A 21,961-nucleotide genomic window follows, 5' to 3' on the forward strand; every position below is an offset into this window, starting at 1 on the left:
TTTGTTGAAAGTGAAGCCAAAATAAACAACTGGTTTTATAGAAAAAATGGTTAGGGGACATATAATATATGTATGTGAATGTATGAACATTTTCCCACAGTATCTTGGAGTATTGCTTTCTAGGTAAAGTTACTTCTATGGTTTCATAGGATTATATTTTGCTTTCATCAGGGAATTAGGTATCTGAAAGTGGCACCTGCATTATATCTTTGTTTATTGAGATTATCAAATCTTACAGAAAACTGCCGGTGTATGATTTTTTTGCTGTCCTTTGCCCCAGGGCTGTACATGATAGTGGATTTGAACGTGTATATGTTTGTGTCAGTGTGTTTCATAAAGACTGAAAATGACTTTTGTGGGCCAGTGCGAGTGTCTGAGGAATGGGAGGCTTGTCAAGACCCTTTCTGCCGCCCTTGAGCTTGGTCTGCTCACCAGGGCTGTACAAGAGCCTTTCAAAGAGGTCACCCTCTTTGAGGTTACCCCTCCACCCGCACCTCCAGATTGTTCTAAAGTTCCTCAGTGCATTCTCTTTCCTGCGGGGTTCTTTATCAAAAAGGAGGATTAGTCAGAAGTCTTTACTTTCCACTCCTCGGAAGTCCAGCTCGAGTTGTGGGAGCAAACAGCAAGAGCCAAAGCAAATACTGGGGAGCCCAGACTTCGCTGAGGCCTGTCTAGGCTCAGAGCCCTAGAATTGTTGGCACCTGCTGGTCACTGTTGGCACTGTTGGCACCTTCGGGGCGGGGCAGGGCGCGGGAGGACTCGCCCCGGCCCTGCGATTGGTCCTTCGGCCCCCCTCGAGGCTCCGGGCTCGTCCGGGTTGGCCGATGGGAGCGAAACCTGCAGCTCAGGTGTGTCCTCGTCGCGTTGTCGCTGAGCGGGGTCCAAGCGGGAGTCGGCGGGGTGGACTCTCCCGAACCCGAAGGGCTGGAGCGATGCAACTGTAATCGGGGACGCTCAGAAGTTTGGGGGTGCGCTCCCCACGGCCCCCGAGAGAAAAATGACGAGCGTCCCCCAGGGCTTTGATTGCAGCTTCTTGAATGACGACGAGGCCCGCAAGATCTTGCAGGTGCTGGAGAGGAACGAGGAGCTGCAGCGCGCAGAGAGGGACCGCATCAGGTAGGCACCGCACCTCCGGCCGGGCCTGGCCACCTCCAGCACTTGCACCCGCAACTCCCACTTGGGCCGCGTTTCCCCGCCGGGCACCGCAGTTTCCAAGGCCTTGCGGATGCCAGACTGTGGTACTGTCCCACAGCATCCCGCACCGCATGCCCGCGGGCCCTGGGAAGCTCAGAAGCCCACCAGAGTCTCTTTTGCAAAACGCTTTCTTTGTGTGTCTCCCCCGTGGGAGTCAGGCTGGTCAACGTGACACGTGGTGCACTGAGGGATGTGTGTGTGTGTGTGTGTGTGTGTGTGTGTGTGTGAGAGAGAGAGAGAGAGAGAGAGAGAGAGAGAGGAGAGGAGAGAGAGAGAGAGAGAGACGAGAGAGAGAGAGAGAGAGAGAGAGAGAGAGAGAGAGAGAGAGAGAGAGAGAGAGAGAGAGAGAGAGAGAGAGAGAGAGAGAGAGAGAAACAAGGTCTCTGTGGACTTCTCAGGAATGGGCCAAGTGTATTCAGGCTCATGCTTACCCATGTGTTGCTCTCAGATGAGGTGTCCCCACCTCACCCAGTCTAGACTCAGTGACACCTTTTTTCTACTCCAGTCAGCAAGACCCCAGAGAACTGTCAATGAGACCCACTGGGAAGCACAGGGTAGTTTAGGATGGGGGAGGTTCCTTGATGGGGTGCAGTGGAGAAACGTCGCCTTCAAATTTTACGCTTGCCCTTACTGTGCAGTATTGTGGATAAGGGATTAGTTACCAGGGACTGAAGGCAAGAGATGATTACTGGGGTGTAATTAACCAGTTTTTCTGCTAAGAACATGTTGGATTATATCTGCAATGAATTAAAGGGACTCCCCAATCTTGAGGTAGACTATCTAAGGCCTCCAGTGGACTGTGGGAATGAATTCAGGGCATCCTTCTCAGCCAGGGTGGGACATGGATAGGAATTAAGGAAGACTTTTATTTGTGAGTAACTTCTTGAAGATGTGAGTTTTAGATCTCTTCTTTCCATATATCCCAGGCCTTCCCCTGCCCTCTCCACCTTGTACCTCTCCCAAGTCCATCCAAAAAAAAAAAAAAAAAAAAACCTTATACTTGCTCTTGGTCTTTGTAGAAGCTATTAGAACAGACGAACAGATTATCCCCAAAGCTCTGTCTTGACTCTTGTCGCTGGAGTCAGTTTGAGGATGTATATTTCCCATCATCACACTCTGCCTTTAAGAAAATGGGTTCTGGCCTTCCTGAAAGTAGGGTAAAAGCACGCCCTCCTGGAAATAGATTGCCCACATGTATGTACCCAGATATACATACACACAGGCACACCCAACTTTGGCAAAGAGATCTATAGAGTTGTCTGTGAGTGGCTTCCAAAGTGACTAAGCAGCTATAGTTGCTCTTTCCGAAGTTATCTAGTGTTTGTTGTCGCTAGAGTGGATGAAGCTTATGTAAGCCTGTATGTAGTGGGGAAAAATGAAGGACAAGCTAAAATATAAAAAATAAAATGAAAGGAAGCTTTCATTTAAGATATATCAATTTGGCTATTCATGAACTATATCGCCTTAAAATAGTCCTAGTGGGGCTGAAGTGGTGGCGCAAGTGGTAGGGCATTTGCCTTGCATGCACTAACCTAGGACGGACCGTGGTTCGATCCCCCGGTGTTCCATATGGTCCCCCAAGCTAGAAGCAATTTCTGAGTGCATAGCCAGGAGTAACCCCTGAGCGTCACTGGGTGCAGCCAAAGAATCAAAAAAAATAGTCATAGAATTTGTTTTTATTTTATGCAAAACATTTTGACATTTTATTTGAATGAGTGCTGTATTTTCTCTACAGTGGTTCATAATACCCACTGCTGCTGACTTTACAAGGAAAGGTTTTAACATAGGTGGCAAAGGCCACTGGGTGAGGCCTTTGAAGGAAGGCTAAAATGTGGTTTTGATTTTATGGTGCTCATATCCTAAATAAATCATTAACAGAAAAAGTCCCATAATGCTAAGATATAATCAATTCCATAATTTTCAACAGTTAAAATATGAAATTGTCACAAAACAAAAATAATTAAATAGATACGTAGGTCCAATACTCATGACAATTAGTTCTGTTACTTCTCTTCTCCTGGTCAATTCCTGAATCAAATATCTATCACTAGGTGGTAGATTGCATAATTTATTCTGTTCCTTGAGGCCTTGCATGGTTTTAGAAGCAAATATTGGCATGCAGAAAGTCCTGTGGTAGCTTGTCAACCTGGCTGCATTTTCTTGATCATTCTTGTTATCATATTTTCCAGATCATCATATTTTCCAAATCTATAATCAGGACATGTGGCACCTTTCAGGACATAATTTGGGAGATAATACTATTAGCTTGTCTGAGAGACTCTTGGAATTCCTGTAGCTAGGTTGAGAAGTGCTTTCAGGATCTCTTGGCTAGAATACTAAAGGATCTAATGGTGGAGTCTGGAAAATTAACTGACTGGGAGACAACTGGTGAGTTCAGGTATATCTATGATAAATTTGAGGTATCCACAAGGCAACTAAGAAGGAATATCCTAGAATTGTAAAAGTGCGATGCCAAGCATAGCAAAGCCTGTTCAGAGATGGAGATGAAAAGTGCAGCAACAGTTGCATTTACCAGGAAGGAAACAACAGCCCGATCCACAGGAAAGTGTTTGAACAAGAACTTTCCCCTGATCTTCTCTCTGTGGCTTCAGGATAGTGGAGAAATATTTGCATTAGATAAGTAATGCTTTTAATATATAAAGAACTAATTTAAATTTGTAAAAAACACCAAAATTCAAATTGATATGTAGGGAAAAGGGAGGAATAAATCATTTACATTAGCAGGTATAATATAATAACCAAAACCTTTGGAAAATACATTCATTCCAGTAGTAATAAAAATGAAGTAACTCCATGTTATATTAAAATGTTTAAAATAATTAACAAATTTTTATATAATAAAATCAATCATCTTTAATAATATCTTTATTTAAGTACCATGATTACAAACATCACTGTAGTTGGGGTTCAGTCATAAAAAGAACACTCACTTCACCAGTCCAACATTCTCATTATCATTGTCCCCCATCTTCCTCTTCCCCCCATCTGTATTCAAGACAAGCATGCTATTTCTCTCACTCACTACCATTTCATGATAGTTGTCAGTATAGTTATTTCTATAACTGCACTCACCACTCTTTGTGGTGAGCTTTATATCATGAGCTGGTCCTTCCAGCCATCATCTCTATTGTCTCTGGGCATTATTACAATAATGTCTTTTATTTTTCTTAAAATGAGTGAGACTATTCTGTGTCTATTTGTATAGGAAAATTTTATGACTTCATCTCTCCTGACAACTGCATAATATTTCATTGTATATATGTACCAGTTTCTTTAGCCACTCATCTGTTGAAGGGTATCTTGGTTGTTTCCAGATTCTGGCTATTGTAAATAGTGCTGCAATGAATATAGGTCTGAGGAAGGCATTTTTGTATTGTATTTTGTGTTTCTAGAGTATGTCCCTAGAAGTGGTATAGCTGGATCATATGGGAGCTCAATTTCCTGTTTTTTGAGGAATCTCCCTACTGTTTTCCATAAAGGCTGAACTATATGGCATCCCACCAGCAGTGAATGAGAGTTCCTTTGTCCCCACATCTCACCAGCACTGATTGTTCTTGTTCTTTGTGATGTGCCAGTCTCTGTGGCATGAGATGGTACCTCATTGTTGTTTTGATTAGCATCTCCCTGATGATTAGTGATGTGGAGCATGTTTTCATGTGCCTTTTGGACATCTGTAGTCCTTCTTTGAGGAAGTATCTGTTCATTTCTTCTTTTTTTTTTTTTTTTTTTGGTTTTTAGGTCACACCCGGCAGCTCAGGGCTCTCTCCTGGCTCTATGCTCAGAAATCGCTCCTGGCAGGCTCAGGGGACCATATGGGATGCCAGGTTTTGAACCACCATCCTGCATGCAAGGCAAACACACTAGCTTCATACTATCTCTCTGGCCCTTTCTTCCCATTTTTTGATGGGATTAGATATTTTTGTTCTTTTTTTTTTTTTTTTTTTTTTGGTTTTTCGGGCCACACCCGTTAGATGCTCAGGGGTTACTCCTGGCTACGTGCTCAGAAATTGCCCCTGGCTTGGGGGGACCATATGGGACACCAGGGGATCGAACCGTGGTCCTTTCCTTGGCTAGCACTTGTAAGGCAGACACCTTACCTCTAGCGCCACCTCGCCGGCCCCGATTTTTTTGTTCTTGTTAAGTTCAGTCAGTACCTTGTATACCTTAGATATTAGCCACTTATCTGATGGGTATTGGGTGAATAGTTTTTTCCATTCTGTGGGTGGCATTTGTATCTTAGTCATTATTTCCTTTGAGATACAGAAGCTTCTCAGCTTAATATAGTCCCATCTGTTTATCTCTGCTTCCACTTGTTTGGACAGTGCTGTTTCCTCCTTGAAGATGCCTTTAGTCTTAATGTCATGGAGTTCTATATACCATATGGTTTGGGGTCTTATATCAAGATCTTTAATCCACTTGGATTTGACCTTTCTGCTTGGTATTAGTTAGAGTTCTGAGTTTGCTTTTTGGTATGTGGCTGACCAGTTGTCCCAATACCACTTGTTGAAGAGGCTTTCCTTGCTCCATTTTACATTTCTTGCCCGTTTATCAAAGATCAGTTGATTGTATGTCTGTGAAATATTCTCCGAATACTCAAGTCTATTCCACTGATCTGAGGGTCTGTCTTTATTCCAATACCATGCTGTTTTAATGACTATTGCTTGGTAATGCAACATAAAGTTGGAGAAAGTGATGCCTCCCATAATCCTTTTCCCAAGGATAGCTCTAGCTATCTGTGGGTGTTTATTGTTCCAAATGAATTTCAGGAGTGTTTGATCCACTTCTTTGAAGAATGTCATGGGTTTCCTTAGAGGAATTGCAATAAATCTGAACAATGCTTTGGGGAGTATTGCTATTTTAATGATGTTAATCCTCCCAATCCATGTGCAGGGCATACCTCTTTGAGTGTTTATCCTATGTGTGTTTCCTTGTGTCTTCTTTTATTTCTTGAAGTTGGGTTTTGTAGTTTTTTTTGTATGGGTCCTTCACCTTTTTAGTTAAGTTTACTCCAAGATATTTGACTTTGTGGGACACTAAAGTGAATTTGAATTTTTATGTCCATTTCTTCTCTATAATTGTTGATGTATAAGAAGACAATTGATTTTTTTCATGTTAATTTTGTAGCCTTCCACTTTGCTATATGAATCTATTGTTTCTAGAAGCTTTTCAGTAGAGTCGTTAGGGTGTTCTAAATATATTATCATATCAATCTACAAACTGAGAGCTTGACTTCTTCCTCTCCTATCTGGATGCCCTTGATATCTTTTTCTTGCCTAATCACTATGGCAAGAACTTCCAACATTATGTTGAATAGGAGTGGTGAGAGAGAGCAGCTTTGTCTTGTACCAAATTTTAGAGGAAAGGCTTCGTGTTTATCTTCATTGAAAATAATATTTGCCATTGACTTGTGGTATAGGCCTTGGCTATATTGAGAAAAGTACCTTCCATTCCCATCTTGATGAGAGTTTTCATAAAGAATGAGTGTTGGACCTTATTAAATGCTTTCTCTGCATCTATTGATATGATCACATAGATTTTCTTTTTTTTGTTGTTGATATGGGGTATTATGTTGATTGATTTACATATATTAAATCATCCTTGCATTCCTGGAATGAAACCTACTTGGTCATGGTGCATGACCTTCTTGATGAAGTGTTGGATTCTATTTGCTAGGATTTTGTTGAGAATATTTGTATCCATGTTCATCCGGGATATTGGTCTGTAGGTTTCTTTTTTTTGCAGCATCTCTGTCAGGTTTTGGTATTAGGGTGATATTAGCTTCACAAAAACTATATGGGAGTCTTCCTGTTTTTTTAATTTCAAGAAAAGGCCTGAAAAGGATTGGTAGTAGTTTCTCTTGAAAGGTTTGAAAGAATGCATTAGTGAATCCATCTGGGCCTGGGCTTTTGTTTTGGGGAAGACTTTTGATGACCATTTTAATTTCCTCAGTAGTAATGGGTCTATTTAGATATGCTAAACCATCCTAGTTTAACCATGAAAGATTATGAGTCCAAGAATTTATCCGTTTCTTCCAGGTTCTCTCTGCAGTATCTGTAATGATCCACCCCCTTTTTAGAATGAGATATTTTGATGAGCATTATGGCTATACCTATAAATATATGCTTTACCTTTGACTTATCAAGTTCTTGGACCATATGGGATGCTGAAGATTGAACCTAGGTCAGTTCCAGGTCAGACATATGCAAGGCAAATGCCCTACCCGCTGTGTTATTGTTCTGGTTCTGATACTTCTCATTTTAAGAGAATAAGGATAACTGGACATACCAACATTATTAAGGGCTACTTTTCATATATATAATAATTTCTTTATATTTTTTTTGTTTGTTTTTGACATACCTGGCAGTGTTTAAGGCTTACTCCTGGCTTTACACTCAGATCACTACTATTGAGGTTTGGGAGGGGCATATTGTTGCCCAACCCCCATTTTTCCTGTAACCTTACCTGCAAGAAAGACCTGCCCATTTCTGGGTGGGGTCTTTGAGGGATGACAAAAGGTTTGATAGAAGGCCAGGAGGATGGTGGATGAGGATTATGGAAGATGAGAGGATTTTGGAGGAAAGAGACAGCTGGAGGAGAGATGGCTGAAAGTCAAGGTACAGTGCAGGGCTGACTAGGGATCCAGCGTAAGTGGTTATGATAGGCCACACATGTTGGCCAGGGCTGAATAAAGATGATATACCCTGAAGCCTGCCTGTGAGTTTTCTACCCGCTGCTATCCTGAAACTGCAGACCCGCCAGCTGAAGGGGGTTGCATACACGTGGTCCTGGGCTGGAGGAGAAAAGTCTCTCATCCCTCCATCATCATCCACCACCATACAAGTCCATCCAAAGGGCTATTATGCAACACATATGAGATGTCAGGAATTGAATGCAGTCAAGAAATGCCTTTCTTGATGTACTATGAATCTGGATCCCCATAACTTCTTTTGGTAACACACTTTAATATCCATTTCACAGAGCAGAAAACAACTTATAGAGACTGAATAGCTTGTCCAAGCTATTCAGTAAAATAAATTGAATTTGAGCCAGAATTCAAATTGAGATACATTTCAAGATGATTTTATTCATCTACATCAGGGGTCTCAAACTCAATTTACCTGGGGGCCACAGGAGGCAAAGTCAGGATGAGGCAGGGCCGCATAAGGGATTTTGCTTACCCAATATTCACAATAAAAAATCGCATTAGTAAGAAAAAAAAATCGCGGGCCCAGAGAGATAGCATAGCGGTGTTTGCCTTGCAAGCAGCCGATCTAGGACCTAAGGTGGTTGGTTCAAATCCCGGTGTCCTATATGGTCCCCCGTGTCTGCCAGGAGCTATTTTTGAGCAGACAGCCAGGAGTAACCCCTGAGCAACGCCGGGTGTGGCCCAAAAACCAAAAAAAAAAAAAAAAGCGAAAAATCACATTAAACATTTGCATACCCCAAACGGAACTGCTCGGGGTATGCGAATGTTTAATGCAATTTTTTCTTACTAATGCGATTTTTATTGCGATTATTCGGTAAGCGAATAATCGCGAATACTGCGATATTTGAAGGCCTGCCGCAGGCCACAAAATGTTGTACGGAGGGCCGCAAACAGCCCGCGGGCCGCGAGTTTGAGACCCCTGATCTACATTAACTAATCCTTTTAACCATTCCTTGTGGTGAATGTTATAAATTACTTTGTATGAAAATGAATAGAATTATAGCAAGATCAAAGAACTTATTAATGAGTATACAACTTATAAGTGACAGAGCTAGATTTTGAACATGATGTATCTCACTTCCAAAATTATTTTATTTCCACTTTGCCCAATTTTTCCTTGATAAAAGAGTTCAGTAGAGGAAAATTGAAACATATACCCTTAGACCCCTTAAGCATACAACTGTGACCCAAAAATGCTCACAAGACCTGCTCTATGGGGAAAAGAAAAGAAAAACTACTATTTTACTATATTACTATATTAGTAGTATAAGTTTATTTTAGGACATGTATAGGTGTACAGAGCAACTAGAAGAAAATGGGCAAACATTTATGCTTTTCTTTTTGACGAATCTCTAGGGCCTTAAGCAATGAGTGGCAGCATATGGCAAACATTTGGGGAGTGTTTGCAGCAAGGCATGGGCTCACCTGGACAGTTGAGAGAGCTTCTTGCCTTCGCTCACACCAAATGCTGCTTGGATGGAGGTCAGACTAAAGGAAGAATACATGACTTGTTGGTAGGGCTGAAAGGTATGTGCACCTCCTGAGACTGTTGAAAGGTTGAGGAAATGGACAAATAGAATCTCCAGGCACAGGGGATACTGACATGGTATCAGTAACACCAACTATCAAGGTATCAACATGTTTTAGACCGCTAAGAAATAGTTGATGTAGAACTAATGCCTGCAGGGCTGGAGTCAGAACTTTATGCAGGCCTCATTCTTTTACCGCCTCTAACTCTCAATTTATTTTATCTTCTCATTCCCCTGACAGGCTCTGCCCAACCAGGCAGGATGTCTCATTCTTTAGTCTTATAATATACAACTCTCTCTCTCATGTGTCATTCACCTATTCTGTCTGGCTATTCTATTCAACCGAATGAGAACAAATTAGAGAGGTACAAGTTACAACTTAAACTCCAAGCTGATAGTTCTACTTCTCATTAGATGAGGGGGAAGGAGTTTTCTTAGAAAGAGTCACAGAAGGATCCTTAATAAACATGTTTAGCTTTGGCATGAAGTGAAGAAAAATGACTGAAAGCTTGAATCATAGTGGATTACAGATGGGAATTAATTTTGTACTTCTCTTATATCTGGAGGTAATGTGTGTTCATGATGTATAGTGCAGGGGGTCAAAGAGATAATACAGTAAATAGGATACTTGCCTTGCATGTGGTTAACCTAAGTTTGATTCCTGATATCACATCTGGACTCCCAAGTCCACTAGAAGTGATCTCTAAATGCAGAGCCAGGAATAAGCCCTGACAACAGTTGGTTGTAGCCCAAAATCCAAGAGAAAAAAATATATAAAATGTCATATGGGTTTTATATACATGCAAATCTGAAAAATGCCTTACTGTTTACACATTTTGAAAAACACACCTATGACTTTCTACCCTCTCATCTTACCATCCCTCACTCTTTTTATAAATATAATTGAAATAAAAAAAATATCAATAGGATAAGAGCTATACTACAGAGATCAAAGTGCTTGCCTTGCAAGCGGTAAATCTGAGTTCAATCTCCAAGATCTCATATGGTCCCCTGACCAGGAGTAATTCCTGGGTGTAGAGCCAGGAGTCACCCCTTAGCTTAAGTTGGTGTGGTCTAACCCCCCCATGCAAAATAAGAAAATAAAATTTTTTAACTTATCTCTCAAGAGGTATTAATAAATGTAAAATGTTAGCTTTTTCCATTGGAAAAAACATAAAGTATATGTTACATCGCCTGACATAATTCAGTTAAACAATAGCATGTTGATGTCTATCTTATCTTTGGCTTGGTAGCAAGATTGTAGCCAAGGAGCATTTCCCAAAACTAAGTTGTTTTGATTGAATTTCTCAAATGCCCTTGAGCTTGGCTTAAGCCTCAAGGAAACTGCATATATCTAAGCAGTAAAGTAGTTGGCAGCTGGGGGCTTATTAGCAGCCTCCTGCAGAAATTAAATTAAAAGCCATTTACACAAGTCTTCCTTTTTCACTGCATCCCTACCTGCCCTCTCATCTCCCAGCCTCTGGTCTAGGCCTCAGTGAGTCTTTCAAGAAACACTAGACACTGGTTAATAAAGAGGGGCAACACCTGTGATAGACACTGAGTTGGTGCTGAGGATACAGTTGAGCATAGAACAAGTCTTCCCCAAATGACTTACTTCTATGGAGGTTTGGAAGATGGTGAAACCTGTAAAATGAAGTGTTCATATAAATGTAAATTGACCTCAAGGAGTAGGCTCTAACCTGGCTTGGAGAGGGGGAATCATGAGAGCTGCCTGGAAGTCGCAAAATGATCTATTATCTTGAATGTTCTGATTCAAGTTAGAAGATTAGCATGGTGGATCTCTGAGGTGATTCAACAAGATTTCGTTTATTTCCTTCTATGCAAATAGGCACATTTTCTTTCTCCTATCTGATTATTTCTATCCTATCGACACTTTCTTCTATCTTCTATCTTGCTTCTATCTAGCTAACATTTGGTGATAGACATTGCATGTAGAACTATTCTATAGTATATTTTCGTGCCCTAAGGTCAGGGAGCAGTTTGGCATTTGGGGCTAAACCCAGTTGGACTCAAGGTTTCTTCCTAACTGTGCTCAGAACTCACTCCTGGAAGGACTCAGGAAACCATATGTGGTTCTGGGTATTGAACCCAGATCAACCTTACACAAGGCAAGTGCCTAAGCTGCTATACTATCTCACTGGCCTGCAGGGTGTTTTTTTAGGCTTTGTAACATTATAAACTATTTTGACTTTTGGTGGTGGGGGGCACACCTGGCATGCTCAGGGCTCTTAACTGGCTCTGAACTCAGGAATTACTTTTAGCAGTGCCTGATGGATCATATGGGCATCAGGAATTGAACCCACATTGCCAATGTGCAAGGCTAATGCCCTTCCCACTGTACTATCTCTCCAGCCCTCTTTTAAACTTTTGAAATATGAGTTAGTTTGTGAACTTAGTTAAATCTGATAAAACAGGCTTTTTGGTGCGGGGTCTACACCCAGAAATACTCAGGGGTTACTCCTGGCTACGCACTCAGAAATCACTCCTGGTTTGGGGACCATATGGGACGCCGGAGGATCAAACCACAGTTCGTCCTAGGCTAGCATTGGGCAAGGCAGATGCCTTACCGCTTGCACCACCGCTCTGGCCCCAAGATAAAACAGGTTTTTAACATTTTATTTTTGTTTGTTTTTGGACAACACCTTATATAGTTTGGGGCTACTCCTTTACTTCGAACTCAGGAGTTGTCCCCTCTGGTGCTCAGATGACTATGCAATTTCTGAGATCAAACCTGACCTTCAGCTTACAAAGCATGCACTCAGCTAGAGATCTATCTTTTCAGACTTAAAACAGGTATTTTCAAAAATGAATCATGACAACAATGGCAAGGAGAGATAACATTTGGTGCTCGGTAGTACTCAACAGTACTCAGCGGTGTTATGCTAGGGATCAAACCCGGACCTCCCGAACACAAAGCATGTGCACCATTCCTTTGAGCTATCTCCTTGATTATCTCTGTTCTTTATGAGTGTTATCTTATTTGATTCTCATAAATGGATGAATAAGGAAATTTTGTAATGTATATCCCTTTTCTGAGAATGTAAATTGTTGCAACAATTTTGGAAAATGTTATGGAGCTTCCTTAAGAAATTGGATAAGACTACAATATGATTCAGTGGTCCTACTTCTGAATGTTTACCTGAAGAATATGAAAACATTTACACAAAAGGTTATTGCAATCATTGTTTCTGTGACCAGATAAAGGCTCCATAGGAGGAAAGTGGTGTGGGCCATGACTGATAAAGCAGGGCCAATGGCCAGTTCCTGGGTTGGCCATAATTCCCTGAGTCCTTGACTTCTAGTTTCAGACCTCATACACCCTAATTGTTCCAATTGACTGTCTCTTCCACTTGAAGACCCTGACTCTCAGGAGAATGAAGGCTGCTGAGATGGGGGGTGTTTTTTCTTGTTTGTTTTTTTGAGAGGCCACACCCAGCTGCGCTCAGGGGTTACTCCTGGCTCTGTGCTGAGAAATCACTCCTGACAAGCTCAAGGAGCTATATGGGATGCCAGGATCAAACCCACATTTGTTCTGGATCAGCCACATGCACTGCTGTGCTTGATAGGATCCTGAGATGGGGTTGGGAAGAACACCCAAAAAGGAACCACACAAATGAATACAATAGAGGTGAACAAGCACAGAGCAAAAGAGAGACATGTAAAGGACTAAGCCCTGTGATTGTCTGTGCAGAGCCACAGGTTTTTCCTCTGGCATCACTAGGTTCTCTAGGACTGCTGGATGATCCCTGACATCTCAAAAGCAAAGAACAGGGCAGCTTTCCAAGGGGCATTTTACAAGGAAAAACTATAAGAGAGCATGGAATAGGCATGAAGCACAATGCAGGATAAAGGGAAAGGGCACTTTTGTCCAGGGAAGCCAAACTTTAGTAACGAAGATTGGGCAAGAAAAAAGGCAGCATCTCTAGGACAGCCTGCTCTGCTCAGCTGCAGAAGTGACTACTGCTTAATGCATTCCCCAGGCTAGCAAGCCAGTCAGCTCTGTCCAGTGTGCTTCCGTCAGGTTCTAGAAGGTTGAGGGTAAGAAAGCAAAATCAATGTTTCTTCTCCTTCCTGTTTCCTAAAGAACTTCTGTCTGTGATTGTCTCCAGATCCCCAGAAAGGCCTGGTACGGCGCCCATTTCTCCTGGGGATCTGAGCTTGTGGAATTGGAGAACAACCTCTGCTCCCAGGGGAGAGCTTTAAAGGAGTTCCCTGTCTGCCTATCAGTCACTCTCCAACCAAAAGAATAGAAAGTATTGGGTATTTAAAACTGAATGAGGTGCAGTAACTTGGTGAGAAAAAGGCAAAGTGCCCAGTCAGAGAACAGGAAAGCCAAGCAAAGGTTCCCACCAGCAAAGAACCTAGTAATCAGCTTTCCTCCAGAAAAAAGTCCAGATTCTTAGTTTTGGTCAAAGTCAAGTTAGTGGCAGTTCAGCTATTTTTGAATAACCATAGTTCCTGAATATTTAATGATTAACTCTTGTGAGCTAGTACAAGCCAGTAGTAGCACCCCACTGGCTGACTTTGCAGAAAGGCTACACAAGGTATGAAATGGGAAGTGGAAGGACACAGGATCCATGACCAACTGAGGGACTGGCCACTGGCTCTGCTTGTCTGTTCTCCTCTTATGGGGCCTTTATCCATGCATCTTTGTTGTTGTTGTTGTTGTTGTTGTTGTTGTTTGGGTCATACCCTGCAGCACTCAGGGGTTACTCCTGGCTCTATGCTCAGAAATGGCTCCTGGCAGACTCGGGGGACCATATGGGATGCCAGGATTCAAACCACCGACCTTCTGCATGAAAGGCAAATGGTTTAACTCCATGCTAGCTCTCCGGCCCCATCCATCTTACTTTTTTTAATATAATATTTATTTTAATCACAGTGGCTTACATATCATTAATATATATTATTATATATATTAGGTACATATTTACATAAAAACAGGGGAGTTCCCATCACCGAATTGTCCTCCCTCCACCTTCGCTTCCGTCCTACCTCCCATATCCTCCTTCCTCACCCCCAGGGCTGCCAGAATAAGTGGTCCCCTCTGTGCCTAGCTAACTACTTAGTGGTCCTACACCTGTTTGGTCTTGGTACCTCTCTTATTTCCCGCTCTAATTGGGAGGCGGGACTAGATAGTTCAAGTTATGTAGTTTTGTTTGAAGAAGAGAAAGGTACTAAACTGAGGGAAAAAATCAAATACGCCGAAAATGGGCGAAGTCCTTCTGGAGGCTCTCTTCCTAGGTTTGAGAGATGAAGGGGAAAAGGAGGGTGAAACACCACAACAGTACAAAAAGAAGTGTCAAGTAAAATATCCAGTGAGCACTCCAACAATAAAGTTAAGCACCACATAAAGGCCATGGTCTTGAGATACAAAAACATGGCAGAGCCCATAAAGGAAAAAAAGAAAAGAAGAGGGGCTGGAGAGATAACATGGAGGTAAGGCATTTGCCTTTCATGCAGGAGGTCATCGGTTCGAATCCCAGCTTCCCATATGGTCCCCCGTGCCTCCAGGAGCAATTTCTGAGCATGAAGCCAGGAGTAACCCCTGAGCACTGCCGGGTGTGACCCAAAAACTACAAAAAAAAAAAAAAAGAAAAGAAAAGAAGAAAAAAACATATAAATGGAGACAACAACTTCAATAACCACACCAAAACAAAGAAATAAACAAAAACTAAATAAATAACTACAAAAGAAAATTGTTTTGTCCTTTTTTGCTTTTTTTTTCTTTTTTCCTCCCTCCTGCACAGGCACAATAAATAATGGGGACATTCAAAAAGGAATTCCCTTGGCCTAAGAGAAACAGGGTTTCTCCGCCCTTGAAGTATATTGTCATGAGATTAACTATAGACTCCTGTCAGGTTCATTTACTGTCCTCTTGGTGCTTTTGTGATGTATGGAAGACTTCTGCTCTGTCCTGGGTGATAAAATCAGACCTCTGTATCTAGAGATCTCAGTGTCTGCACAGGTCAGGGATTGGAACTTATGATGAAGTCTTTCTTTGTGGTTCTAGAAGTTCTGTTCCCTCAGTGTCATTTTAATCCTTCTTCTGTGGTTGGTGGTCTTGGTCTTTGCGCTGATCCTAGGGTGAAGTCCCCATCCATCTTTAGCTAATTCTCTCCAGTCTCTATCCCCACTCACACATTTTGCCAAGCCACCTGTTGTATCTCTGACCAGCTAGGCATGAACTGGCTGGAGTTGAACTCCCACTCTCAAGCACCTTTGTTTGGCGGGGAAGCTGAGCACTGGTTTTTTTGAAGTAGGGGCTCTAGGCCATCCATTCTGCTCCATGGTAGGGGTGGCAGGAAATAAGACTGTACAGAAGGAAATATTGCTTTCTTTGTCCTCATGCTGCTTTTCTTTTTTTTGTGTGTGTGTATACTGATCCTGTCTGCCTGACTCTATGATGACAGGTCTAAGCCTCAGGCTCTCTGGGATAGGGATTTTCTATTCTTGTGGACAGAAATTCTCCATCCTCTACTACCCAGAAAAACTCCAAGTCTCAAGACTCCTTGTGTTTGCTCCCTCACCCCCAGAACTATTGGGAGATAGGTTAAGCACGGGCATTTTTGTATGTATATGGTGCTGCAGATCAAACCCAGAGTTTCAAGATGCTGAGCTACCTGCCCTATCCAAATATTTTTCTTTTATTTACTATTTATATATTTTTTTTCTTTAGTTCATAGCCAACAATTCTCAGGACTTTCCTGGCTCTGTGTTCAGTAATCACTGCAGAGAGCTTAGGGAACCATATGCAATGTCAGGGATCAAACAGGGATTCGCCTCATGCAAGACAAGCACCTTACGTAATCCAAGTAATCTCAGACCCTTCATCTCAGGCCCTTAGTAATTTTCACTTGGTGCTGAGTGTCAAACCCAGGTCTTATACATACTAAGCATATGCTCTACCTCTGAGCTTCAGCCCTTGTGTGAGTATTTTTAATTTTACATCTAAGTTATTTATTATTAGGGTGTAGGGGATTGGGGCCATACCTGGTGGTGCTCAAAGTAGTCCTTGCTCTGTGCTCAGGAGTCACCCCTAGTGGTGTCAGGAAAATTATTTGTGGTAGAAGGGAGGGTCGGGGGATGCAGGCTAAGCAATTTCATCCCTGCATTATCTCTCCAGCCTCACATATGCGCTTTAATAAGCTCCTCTCCTGGATCTAATGTGTAGTAAGATCCCATCTTAGTTGACTGGCCACTGGACTGTCTATTACACTTGCCATGTCTTTTCTCCTTCCTCCCCTTGATGCTTGTTCTAAAGAACCCTTGATTTCTTAGGAATTTTTGGGGTTTGGGAGGGGAAAGCCTGGAGTCCTAGCAAAGGATGATCAAGAGGGCAAGGTCTGACACAGTCTTAATAAATCCAGTTTCCACAATTCCCACTTCACATTCCTCTGAAGGATCAAAAGGACCTTCTGCCCTTGGAGCTGTTTAATTTGGCAGCTGGGAGAATGGCTTCTTTACTTTCCGCTGTTTTTGTTTTACTGACCACTAAAATCTGGGTTACACATAAATAGGAATGCAGTAATATCACCCAGCTGATTAGATCATGCCCTTGTGAACTTCTTGAGCCCTCTGTAGTCACAGGTTCTTCCCAGGGGTCCTGGATCCTTTATGTTCAAGGTGCGAATGAGGAAAATGACTAACATAACCCCAAGCTTTTTGCATGGTAAAAGCAGCCTAGCAACACACATTGACTAATTTCTCTCTCTGATGGTCCTGAAATTAATAGGGAATGTTTGCCTGGTGACAAATATATGATATACTTTAAAGTCTATATGCTCACTCAATGCCATTAGGTATCCTTAAAATAGGAAGAGCAGGTACTATTATCTTTATACAGTTGGCACTTGGATTATACAGGGTTGAACTGCTTTGCATTCACTTTTGTACAGATTTTTGTCTTTCTTTTCTTTGGGGTGAGAACCTCACCCAGTAATGCTCAAGGGTTACTCCTGGCTCTGCACTCAGGAATCACTTCTGGCAACTGTAGGGGACCATATGGGATGTCAAGGATTGAACCTAGGTCTGCCACGTGCAAGGCAAATGCCCTACCCATTGCACTACTGCTCTGGCCCAGTGTCTCTCTGGCTCTGTGTGTACATTTCTCTATCCCAGGTTCCACATTCATGAATTCAACCAACTTTGGATATTGGTGGATTAAATCTTTGGGTGCTTGATAAACAATCTATGGATACATTGTGCTGACTACTAGAAACTTAAGTGGACTTTAATAAAAACCTCAAAGAGGGCCCGGAGAGATAGCACAGCGGCGTTTGCCTTGCAAGCAGCTGATTCAGGACCAAAGGTGGTTGGTTCGAATCCCGGTGTCCCATATGGTCACCCGCGCCTGCCAGGAGCTATTTCTGAGCAGATAGCCAGGAGTAACCCCTGAGCACCGCTGGGTGTGGCCCAAAACCCCCCAAAAATAATAATAAAAAAAATAAAAATAAAACCTCAAAGAGGTTTTAAAGCTATCTTTCCACTGTGAATACTAAAGGATGCCTGAAGGAGCCAAGAATTATACTTGGAAGGTTAGGAAGACAGAAAGTACAAGTGTAGAGTACGTGTTAGACTTTGTTTGCCCCTGGCTCTGCATATGATCCTATGAGAAAATAAAACAAGAAAAATTACAATCATGCTTGGAATTTGTTATTATACTGTGGTGCCATAACCCTGATCCTAGCAATATTTAAGGACTATCTGTATTTTCTAGGTAGAAAAATTACAAAGAACTTCCAAGACCAAACACCCTGGGGTGGATGTGGACTTAGAATAGAAGCCCCCAACTGTCCCAACCTGCCCAGTCATGGATACAATAGGTAAAATTTGATAATAATAATATAGGGTGATGATGTGATAGGTAGAAGGCTCCTGCCATGACCTGCAAGGACCAGTTAGTGAAAAGAATGTGCATAATGGTCATAGCAGTGGGGAGGCACACTAAGTATTCCCCAATTATTCTCCATCAGCACTAGCCCTACACGTTACCAGCTAAGCTCCCCAGCTAAGGGAGATCCAAGTGCTATGGAATCCAGATTTATGAGGACTCCTTCTCCCCACTGCAGGCACAAATAATCTCCAGTCCCCAGGAACACAAGATGCATCAATGGCCCAGTTGGGAGGGACCACTGAGCCTAGAGACTTGGAAATCAGGCTCCACAGAGCCTCCCAGATGGCCTGAGAAGCAGCTGTGTGGGTTCTCCTCAAATGCCTAAACTGCTCACATTGATTTAAACTGTGTCAGAGCCCAGATGGTGGCACAGGTTTCCCTTCTCATTTTTAGGTTTCTTTTGGGAGGGTGGTAACATTAATTTATGATCATTTTTAGGTTTTAAAACTGCAAGACTTTTGACAGCTCCCTTTTTTATAAATGCTGTCGTGCATATTATATACAATTCTCTTTCTCCTAGATGCCAGAAAAGCAAATGAAAAGGGTTTGGAGGAGTGTGCCTATTTGAGAGTACTGGCTGAATTACTAAATTTGCACCTGAGTTTTGCACAAGGGCCCTACCCTGAATCACCAAAAGCCAATGAGAACTCTGCTTGCTGACCCAAAATTGTGTTCTAAGTAGTGGCTATTAGCTTCCCTCTAGATGCAACTGGTCCAGGGATTTCTGGCAAGTCCTTCTGGTGGAGGAGTGTGCCAAGGAGACCAGGGCCACCTGTGTATTCAGTATTTGCTGATTTCTTTTTCTTTAGGAATATGAGTTTCTCCCTGATTATAAGAACCTGCATTTTACCCAAACTCATGTTCATTTGTAGGTTATGTTATAGCACAGGCTCCAATGAAGCAACTGGACAGGCCAATAAATTAGGTCATGTCTGTTCAGAGCTATTTAATTGCTTTGCTCTGCCATCCAGGCAAAACTCTTAAAAAGATTTATGAGTAACACGCTCCTCCAGGGTAGCTGTCTCCATCTTCAAAGCCACATTGGGCACCACCCTCACCAGGCTCTACCAGAGTCCTTTGTAACTCTCCTGGACTCCAACTCTGGCCCCCAACTCTTTTTTCCCATTTCCCCTAGCTTGCAATACCTTATTCTGGGCTTCCCAGTTGTTTCTATAGAGCTCATAGGAACAAAATTATGCACCAGGGAAACTCCTTTATAATAAACTAGTCTCATGTGTCTAAAAAACCAGATAAGGAGTGCTGCAGATGCCTTACTTCTTTTCCCACTGTTAATTTGTTGGGGGTGGTGATGACCATGGGTCTCACACACCCATGATTATGATACTTGTTTGGATGTGGATTTTGCTGAGGGTCACACTTCTGGTCACACACATTCTGGTGGAAATGCTAGCAGAGGGTTTGCACTTCTGGCTTCAGTGTTTGCATATCTGTTAGATGTGTAATCACTTTTGAAGGGATTACTATCACAAGTTAGAAGGCTTGCCAAAGTTCATCCCCTTTCAGTTGCAGTGTTCATACATACCTAGCTAAAAGTTGGAAGTTGGTCGTAAATGGTACCAGCAATCTCACTCAGCACATGTGGTACCAGGGATCAAACTCAAGGCTTGTGCTTACAAGGCTGGTGCTTTTGCCTCAGAGTCATCTTTCAGTACCCCATAGGATTTTTTTTTAAATACTTTATTCTTCTCTCCTTTTACTTTGTTGTTATGTTTGCTGTTATGGCGAGGACACAGGTCACATTCTTAGTTTCAATACACCAGAGACTGCTCACATAATTGCTATGTTAAGAATCCCAAATGGCCATGCGGCAAGGATCAAACTCACCACAAGGGGAGGCACTGAGGCTCAAACTCACAGCCTCAAGCCTTCGAGGCAGGTGCTGTACCACAGAGCCACACCCTTAGGTCCAAATCATTATAGCTTTACATTAAAGTGGTAAAAAAAAAAAAATGCTCCTCTATTTCCAGCACATCTGAGCTGTGTCTTTGAGATGCAGCCCTCTCCATATGGACTATTCTGTACCTTCAGAGAGTCCTTGTGGGGGGATAACCATACCCTCCATAATCCTTTGGTTTGGGTCCATTTGCCTTCCTGGGAGGCAGGCAACCATTCACAGTTTAATTGTACCCTTTGTGACTTCTCTGGGCTCTGCCTACCATCCCACCCTCCTCCAGGGACAGCCTAAAGGCTTTGGACTTTGAGAGCAGTCCTGCCTGTCATCCCTAACATAGTGCCCATACATTGAGTACCACTGTCCCTCTCTAGAGTGAGTACTCCAGGGTGGGGGAAAAGTTCAATGGTAGAGCACTTGGTTTGCATGCGTAAAACTCTGAGTTTTATTTTCAGTACCATAGGAAAAACCAACCGGCAAACAGGTACAGCCTCTTAGAGTGGGAGCCCCAGAAGAAAGGATTCCCCCATATCAAAAAAAAAAAAAAGTGCCATTTTTGAGCAGCATACCTTCATTTATTTTGCCCACATACAGAGACCATGCCTGGAATTCATCACCAGAGATACATAAAGTGTTCACCACAGTCTCAATGCAGGGAAGGAACTAGGTTTTAAGACAACATATTCTCGAAAGTGCCTCATGATGAGTATGTAGTGCAGAGGAACCCAGGGTTTTGTTTTGTTTTTTAACTCTCCCTAAGGGAAGATTTGTTGGAAGATATGAGGCCTAAAGGGGTCTTGAGGGTGGGTTGGGGTGAGTGAAGGAGTAAGCACATCCCCATCAATGTTTTATGGATAAACAGAAACTGGGGTCGAGCAGGAGCCATCAAAATGTTTAGAGCTACTAGAGAAACTTAGGAGCAATTTGCTTTTTAGGATGGACTGGTGGGGAAAGGTGAAGCCTGGGTTAGGATAAAGAGAGATGTGTGTGTGATTTTTCACACAGAGATGAAGAGAAGGGGAGAGACTTGAGAATGATTTGGAAAGTAAATGAGCAAAAATTGTTTAGACTATGAGCGAGTTTCTGGCTTTGATGAGCTTTTGGCACTTGTCTTTTTTTTTTTTTTTCCACTGAACTTGATGGATTCCAGAGGATTCTATACTATGTAAGTGCAGGGAATGTTTGTAATGTGTGGGAATATTAAATGTCATCAGTTTCTCTGCCTAAACAGATAGACGCTCTCACTAGCAGCATGCATTTTCTCTGGCTGGTGCAGGGTGAGCTTGAGATGCGTGAGCAGGATGGAGGCGAGGGGTTGTGGGCAGATCTCACAGCAGAATTCTGGCAAGGGAGTTGGGAACTTGTTCCCCCGCTCCAGATGGCATGGTAAAGGGCTTCTGGGGAAGCTGACGGCAGACTCTTGAGCAGAGGGCTGATTGGACCACAGGAACCAGGACTTGGATGAGCCAAGGTGAGCAGCCTGTGGGACAGCGGGTGTCCATTCAGCTGGAAGGACAGTGGGCAACATTTGTGTCCTTTCAGCCTTGGACTTACCAGGAGCAATTGCACTCTGCTGAGCAAAGAGAATGAAGACCTCTCAAACATGCTTTCCTCTCTTTTAAGAAGAAAGGCAAGACGTCTCAGTTTAAGGGCTGCTTCCCTCTGTGAAGTAGCAGCAAACT

At 42.6% G+C, this 21,961-nt stretch overlaps 1 protein-coding gene across 1 annotated transcript in view; it reads left to right on the forward strand.

Annotated features, from left to right (window-relative positions):
* The first annotated feature begins 928 nt into the window (after nucleotides 1-928).
* The window catches only part of EXPH5 (exophilin 5), a 91,827-nt gene continuing 70,794 nt past the window's right edge, over nucleotides 929-21,961 (forward strand). The window contains exon 1 of the mRNA XM_049778656.1: nucleotides 929-1,116. Within this exon, the coding sequence (XP_049634613.1) occupies nucleotides 998-1,116 (119 nt within the window). The 5' untranslated portion in view covers nucleotides 929-997. The remainder of the gene's footprint in view (nucleotides 1,117-21,961) is intronic.

This window comes from Suncus etruscus, chromosome 8, assembly GCF_024139225.1.
Source record: "Suncus etruscus isolate mSunEtr1 chromosome 8, mSunEtr1.pri.cur, whole genome shotgun sequence".
Classification (NCBI taxonomy): domain Eukaryota; kingdom Metazoa; phylum Chordata; class Mammalia; order Eulipotyphla; family Soricidae; genus Suncus; species Suncus etruscus.